At 43.0% G+C, this 8,278-nt stretch overlaps 1 protein-coding gene across 1 annotated transcript in view; it reads right to left on the reverse strand.

Moving 5' to 3' along the window:
• The window catches only part of Pphln1 (periphilin 1), a 127,704-nt gene that overhangs the window by 91,468 nt on the left and 27,958 nt on the right, over window positions 1-8,278 (reverse strand). The window contains 1 exon segment of the mRNA XM_013018796.1: window positions 8,154-8,215. Coding sequence (XP_012874250.1) covers window positions 8,154-8,215 — 62 coding nt within the window.

Consider the following 8,278-nt stretch of genomic DNA (forward strand, 5'->3'; position numbering starts at 1 on the left):
GAAGAGCTGAGGGACAGGGCTCAGGCCCAGAGTTCAGGCCCCACGACGGGACACAAAAAAAAAAAAAGAAAAAGAAAAAGAAAAAAGCCGGAAGTGGTGCTGTGGCTCAAGTGTTAGAGTGCTAGCCTTGAGCTGAAGAGCTGAGGGACAGTGCCCAGGCCCAGAGTTCAGGTTCTATGACTGACCCAAAATAAATAAATAAATAAATAAAAGAATTGTCACTCCAAAAGTAGGCTGTTATCCTACAAGTTCAGCTCAACTCCAGCTAATTAATTCCTAACATATATGTCTTCTGCAGATTCAAGTTTTCTTAGGAAAATGAAAATGGCTAAAATTCATTTATGATAAACGGACTCATACAAAATACTACTACTAAAGTGGTGAAAAATTCTAATATTGCCCAGTCTAGTCACTAAAACTACAGGACTCTTACTAGCCTAGCATCCCTGGCTAGCAAGTGCTATGTATGCATTTAACAGGTTGTAGAAACAATAGGAGGTAGTAGGGATTAAATGAGGAACAGAACCAGAGGAGAAACTTACCTCAAACAAGCATGTAAAACATGTTAAATCGGTACAGGGAGACAACAACTAACAAGAGTTAGTTCAGGGAAGAAACAGTAGTAGCCTACATAGAATGGTCACATAATACATCTTTTAGATACAGTGGGATATGCTAAATACCTGACTTTAAAAATCATGAAATATAAGATATCAAACTGATTGATCCCTAGAATTCTTAGCATGATGGATTAATGTACTGAGAAATGAAGATGGAGTAGGAGACCTACTTTTACAGGGGTATGGGTTTGATAATATCTACATAAGCAGCTAGAGACATTGTTTTCAGTTCAGAGATATTTTTGGAACATCAACATAAATTTGTAAATAATCATAGGTATTTAAACCTATGAGTACAGATGAAAACAAATATAAAACAGCAAAGACCCAGAATGTACAGGCTAAAAAAAAAAATCACATGAAGACACAGACTGTCAAAGAAAAGTGAGAATATAGTCAGAAAAATGTAAGAAAAAAGGAGTGAATTATTCAGGAAGACAAAGAGTACATGAAAACAGAGACTTGGGCTGGGAATGTAGCTTAGTGGTAGAGTGCTTGCCTAGCATGTATGAAGCCCTGGGTTTGATTCCTCAGCACCACATATATAGAAAAATTTGTAGCTGTAGCTTAAGTGACTACTCTTACTAGCCTTGAGCAAAAGAAGCTCAGGGATGGTGCCCAGGCCCTGAGTTCAAGCCCCAGGACTGGAAAAAGCAAAAATAGAGACTTTCTGTACTGAAATTTTGTGAGTGATTACTGATACCCAGTTCAGTGGATAGAGGGCCAGCTCATTCAAAAACTAACTCTTCTTCCATTGAAAAGATGAAATGCTCAACTACAGTTCCTAATCACAACACCAGGTGGCAGTAAAATCATAGCACAGTTGACTATGAACTGAGTGGCCAGGGAGGCAAAGATAGACATTGGGAAAACACATGACAGATTTTAGTGGGAAAGAATAATGTCACTTTTCCTCTTCACATCAACTTCTTCTACTGCCTACCAATCTAAGCAAAATCACCACAAGTAGCGTTCAAGAAAGTAGCAAGGAGTCTGGGAATATGGCCTAGTGGTAGAGTGCATGTCTAGCATGCACGAAGCCCTGGGTTCAATTCCTCAGTACCACATAAACAAAAAGCTGGAAATGGAGCTATGGCTCAAGTGGTAGAGTGCTAGCCTTGAGCAAATGAAGCTCAGGGACAGTGCCCAGGCCCTGAATTCCAGCTCTGAAAAAAACAAACAAAGCAAGTTCAGTTATGTTTATACAACATATCTATAAAGAATTACCAGCCGATGCCCATGGCTCATGCCTGTAATCCTAGCTACTCAGGAGGCTGAGATCTGAGAGTAGTGGTTCAAAGCCAGCCCAGACAAGAAAGTCATGAGGCTCTTATCTCCAATAAACTACTAGAAAACCGGAAGTGGCGCTGTGTGGTTCAAGTGGTAGAGCACTTGCCTAGAGCTGAAGAGCTCAGGGACACCGCCCAGGCCCAGAGTTTAAGCCCCACGACTGACCAAAAGAAAAAAAAAATGACTTTGGCTCAAAGGAAGCTTAGCATCTAGAGTAAGAGGCGGTGGGCTCCAGTGGCCTACCTCTGGCAGGCAGGCCTCACATCCTAACACTTCTAAGCACCTTCCAAAATGGTGACTTATAACACAAAGAACTTTCTACTTCTGACTCCCAAAAGGTTCAAGTCTATCTCAGTCCACCTCCAAGGGTGCCCATAGTATTGAACAGTTCCAAACATCATTTCCAAAGTCTCTTCTGAGACTCAAGGCAAACTCTTAGCTTTGAGCTCTTGTAAAATTTTAAAAGCAAGTTATATAATCCAACATATAATGGTACAAAGCAAATATTTCTCTTCCAAAACAGAGAAATAAAAGAATAAGGAAAGATAGGACCAAATTAAGCCCAAAACTCCAGCAGGGCAAACTGTAAAACCTATAGCTACATGTACAGCACCTATGGCAAGTACTTTGAGTTTTGATCTTGAAAGGGAATTGGACGGGCTTGCTTGTGACCAGCTAGTCATGTTAAGGAGATAAATCTTGTGTTGAAGGAGTTAAAATAATAAATTCTAACTACCAAGTGTGCTGCTTGTTAAAAAGAGAAATCTTTATCAATGGAGATAAGAGGAAATTTCTAATGACTTAGTAAACCTCCTCCAGCCACCTTACTCCAAGATAGCTGCAATGGAGGGGGGTGGGGGGGTGGGGGAGGAAATCTTTGATAGTGAAGTGGACCCTGAGATAGGGCCCAAGCTGTTAGGATTCCATTTTGAGCTTTGCCTTTGTTTTAGGGCTTTTTAGATTCGATGGGCCTAGTTCCCCAAATGAAAAAAATGCATCTGGTTCCCCTCCCCTTAACAACATAACCCACCCTTGATTGTTGAGTTAAAGACTGACCAATAAAACAGATAGGTTGAAATTTGTCTCAAACTGGCGACACCAAGTACTTATGGTAAACCCCACCTTTTGACTTGCTTTTGGTAAACTCTGCTTTTTGCCACCAAAAAGGTAGATCCTCCCACCCCCTTACCCGCTAAATTTGCGGGCCATCTTTTTTTTCGGTCATGGGGCTTGAACTCTGGGCTTGGGCTCTGTCCCTCAGCTCTTCAGCTCAAGGCGAGCACTCTACCGCTTAAGCTACAGCGCCACTTCTGGTTTTCTGGTGGTTTATTGGAGATAAGAGTTTCATGGACTTTCCCACCCGGGCTGGCTTTGAACCGTGATCCTCAGATCTCAGCCTCCTGAGTAGCTAGGATCACAGGCATGAGCCACAGGCACCCGGCTTGCGAGCCATTTTAAACCAAGGTGATAGGCTGGTTTAAACAACCATTACAGACAAACTGTAACCTCAAGGTGATAGGCTGGTTTAAACAACCATAACCTCATTGGCCACCTGTGTGTGGTCTGGTATGACGGTACAATCCTTTGTGTTACAATCTCATTGGTCACCTGCAAGTGACCAGCCTCAACCTCATGGATTTTGCCTTTAAAAACTGAAGTATGGCGGCTGTCAGGGTCACAGTATCAGCTCCCAAGCCTGTGCTGTGACCCTGACCAGTCAGTGTAAGAACCTCCTCAATAACGTTGCTTCTTTGTTAACAACTTTGTTGTGGTGGGCTCTGTCACCCTGGACGACTAGGTGGGCTTGCCTGCCCGAGTGGGGGTCTTCCTACTACAAGACAAATAAAGAATGGCCCACTTTCTAACTTTGGTAATTGATTGTACTTAGACTGTAAGGCTCAAGGAGGAGGGACAGTGTCCTTGCCTAGCTCTGGGTAGAATAATGGAATAGGATCCTTTTGCCTTGACAAAATTTTCTGTATCCTGTGTGTCTATTCATTTCTGACACTAGGGCTGGCTTCTGCTCGGTGTTAACAGAAATTGCGCATTTCTACTGTTGTAAGGTAAATCGTCCCAGAAGCCACACTTTGAAATATAGAATATTGGAGTCTTTATTATACAGTGAACAGGCTGCAGGCTGCAGCCTTTTACAAAGGCCTGCAGCACGCAAACACACATAACCCAGCTAGGAAACATGCTAAAGAGGAAAGAAATAACAAGAACAAAACCAACAAGCCAATTCAGCTCCAATGGAGAGCTGAATTGGGACTCCATGAGGACTAGAGACGAGCCAGGAGACAGGTCACAGGACATGACCACGGAGACACACGTGGCATGGAGTCCAGTGGCTAGGCTGGTCCGGGGCTAAAAAGGTCGGCACAGGGGTCAGATCCTCAGGAAATTCCCAGTCCCAGGCACTAGACTGACAGATTCAGTAACCTATCAGCCAAGTGCCTGCCCCTGCCTGGTGGGAGGGGAGAGGGGCACGTAGTGGGAGGGGTTGTTCCTTCCCCCAGCATGAAGACTAAGATGCCAGACCCTACCTACCATCAACCATGTGGCCAATATGGATCTGGCCAGGCCTGGCCTCCTTACTTCACTACCATCTCCAACTTCCTCAGATCTTCAAAAGATATTTAGGCCTCATCCTCTCAGGGACTACCTGGAGAAACTTCAACCTTACTACATTTTGCCTGGCTATGATTTTTTTCCTTTAAAGCCTAGACGGACGCCTCCATGACCTCTAATTCTTGCATTTGAGATGCCTGCAAAACCAGCACCACAAAACTGACACCAACGTCTCCCACCAGTGCAATCAGTCATTAGTACTTCTATGATCTCAACAGTAACCGCCTCTTAGTACCTAAGGGCTGAGCACAATGAAATGAATCCAAGGGAAATAACTTGGTAAGCAGCACTAAGCTACAAGCTAGCCACAGAGGAAAATCTCATCAAACAATTACAAATAGGCAGGGGCCAGTGGCTCACGCTTATAATCCTAGCTCTCAGGAGGCTGAGAGCCGAGAACCTCAGTTCAAAGCTGCTGGGTAAGGAAAGTCTGTGAGACTCTTACCTCCAATAAACCATCAGAAAACTGGAAGTGGCACTGGGGCTCAAGTGGTAGAGCACTGTTCTTGAGCTGAAGAGCTAAATAAAGGACAGCACCCAGGCCCACAGTACAAGCCCCACAACTGAAGAAAAAAAAATTAAAAATAAATTTAAATCCATTATACCCAAGAACTAGCAATGGGTGGAATCTAGCCAATTCCTGAAACGCCCTAAAGGCATCTTTCCTACTGTTTCAGAGCAAAATACTTGACTACTTTTTAATGGCCCCACCATTTCAGTAACTACAGTTTCAAAGGCCCCAACTTTACATTCATTTCTTTTCTGGGAAAAGTGTAAGCCTTCTTCCTCTTCTTTTCACACAGTTCTCCCAGTAAACTTGAACAGAAACAGCCTGCAACAAGCATTCCACAGTGAGAATGCTTGAATGACTTGAAACTTCAGCCTCAACAGTCACAGGACACATCCAAAATGTAGGCCTCTAGTTCAATTCTTGATAAAACGTTGAGTTCTATTTGAAATCTCATGAGCAACCATTACATATTTTAGTGTGGACTGAGCTCCCAACAGAATCACCCATGAAAAACACCCATTTCCGCTTCTCCAATCTTTTCTCTCCTAAATCATTACTAAGAGATCAGAAACCACATGATCAGAAATCCCACCAACTCCATTCCTAGTACTAATTTTTCCATTAGGCTTTGTCCAAATACAGGGGGGAAAAGCAACTTATGGGAAAAAAAAAAAATTACTTGAGAGCTAGGCACTGGTGGCTCACAACTGTTATCCTAGCTATTCAGGAGGCTGAGATGTGAAGGGTGCGGTTCAAAGCCAGCCTGGGCAGCAAAGTCCAATTAAGACTCTTATCTCCAATTAACCACCAGAAAACTAGAAGTAGAGCTGTGGATAAAAGTAGGAGAATGCTAGCTTTAAGCAAAAGAGTTCATAGATAGTGCCCAGGCCCTGAATTCAAACCCCACGACCAACCAAAGAAAAAAAAGAAAAAGTATTTGAGCTCACAGTTTAAGAAACCGCAGCTGTTCAGCTGATTCCACTGCTGTGGGCCAGACGTAAGGCTGAGAATCGATAAGAGGATGAGGACTTACCTCATGGCGGCTGGAGAGTAGACAGGAAAGAAACAAGAACAAGTTACCCTCCAAAGACACACCCCCTAATGACCTATGTCCTCCAACTAGGTTCCTTTCTAATCTAGCCAGCACCACCCAAAATAACAGGGAACCAAACTGTCAAACAGGTGAGATTATGGGGCTATTCATAGCCAAGCCATAACCCATACTTAATACAATTTTCAATACAACCACAGTGGAATCATTTACAAAACAAATTGCAAGAACTAAAAGTATCAACCTGGTTATTATATATGTTCAGAATTTTTATCGCTCAAATTTATTTTTCCAGATGCTGCATATAAGAAATCAAAGCTAACAATGACTAAGACCCTTCCAAAATATGTCTCCCCAACAGAACTGATCAAAATAAGGCAAACAAGAGAGTATCTTTGTTAGCAAAATGAGAAATGCGCTCCCTTCCCATAGCTTAGTCCACTCCTCCCCTGCTCCACAGCTTAGCATGCTCCCTTCCTAGGCAACACTGGGCCCATGTGGTAAAGACAGGTATTAATCAACTTCCAAGCCCCTTTTACCTTGGGATGGCACTTCTCTGGGGCAGCTACCACCATATAAGACAACAGGAGCCCCTTAGAGCGACCTTCAGGTCTGGGCAGCTGCAGGATCCTTATCTACTATTTGGATAGCAGCCATAAATCCTAGTCCACCATGATGAAGCCCCTGGCCCACACATCCACACCAGTGTCTCCACCTCCTAGCCCCTTCTAGCCCCTCCAAAACCTCAGGTTATATAGGTCACCTCAGACAATAGCCGGTACTTCTCACTTCTCCCTTGTGAGTAGGAGTCTTGCCCGCCCCCTTTCCGGCCAATAAACCTTTTTGTTCTCTGTACCTAGATGTCTACATGGCTCTCTGGCAAAGTCTAATAATCTTTCATTTATGCTTTCAATCTTATAAAACAAGAAGGACTCAAGTTTATTTTCAGAAGGCTACTTCTGAAGCTGAGAACAGTGACTCAAGCCTCTAATCCTCACTACTCTAAGCTAGGGATCATGGTTCTAGGGCATCCAGGCCCACCCCCACCACTGCCCCCTGCCCCCGCAAAAAAAGTTCACAAAATTGTATGTCAGTCAATTGGGTTATGGCATTGCATGCAAGTTATTCCAAGCAGGGGTTGGGTGCAGAGCATAATGGCTGGGATAAATAAATAAATAACATCTGTAATTCTAGCAAAACAGGGTGGCATAAATAAAAGAGTAACAGTAAAGGCCAGTCAAGGTACAGCGAGTCCATCTTCAAAGTAACAAACCAAAAAGAGGCTGATAAGGTAGCTCCAGAAGCCTAGCAAGCACAAAGCTTAAGTTCAAATCCCAGTCCCAGTAGCACTGTGGCTCAAAGTGGGAGAACACTAGCCCAGAAAAGAAAAACTCAGGTACAGCGCCCAGGCTCTGAATTCAAAACCCATGACTGACACCCCCATCCTCCATCCCCCCCACAAAAGTCATGTATGTCTCTTCCTTTGGGCTAGGAAGGTAGATTGCTTGCCTAGCATGCATGAGGCAGGCCTTAGATTCAATAACTCAGTACCACATAAACAGAAAAAAGTGGAAATGGTGCTGTTGCTCAACTGGTAGACTGCTAGCCTTGAGCTTCGAAAGGGACAGTGTCTAGGCCCAGAGTTCAAGCCCTAGGACCAGGGGGGAAAAATCCCAGTACCATCACACTCTCCTCCCTCCCTCCCCCCAACCCCCCCTCGCTACTTCTGGAAAAAAAATGCTTCCCGGTCTAATTAAGCAAACCTGTACTTCATAATACATACAACACTAAGAATTATTAGCTAGTAAGTAATAATTATTAGCTAGTATCATAAAATTCAATTTTAAACTATATACCTTTATTATCCACATAAAATGCCAGTAGATATAGATTATCAACTATATGGTAAGTATTTATCATCTGTAACAGCTACTGCTTTCAAATAATGAAATGCAATTAAAATATTTCCTTTATACTCTGAAGTTAGACTTCCATAGCTTATACCTCAAGAATCAAGAATAAATGTATTCGTAATATTACATTTTCTTTTTACCTGTATTCAGGCTGTCGGCTTGCAGAATGATCATCTCTAGTCCATCTATAACCAGATTCATCCTGCAACATAAAAAACTTACTTAGACATTTGCTACATTACTTTGCCCATGTAGAATATATCTA

Source organism: Dipodomys ordii, unplaced genomic scaffold (genome assembly GCF_000151885.1).
Source record: "Dipodomys ordii isolate 6190 unplaced genomic scaffold, Dord_2.0 Scaffold42, whole genome shotgun sequence".
In the NCBI taxonomy this organism is placed as follows: Eukaryota; Metazoa; Chordata; class Mammalia; order Rodentia; family Heteromyidae; genus Dipodomys; species Dipodomys ordii.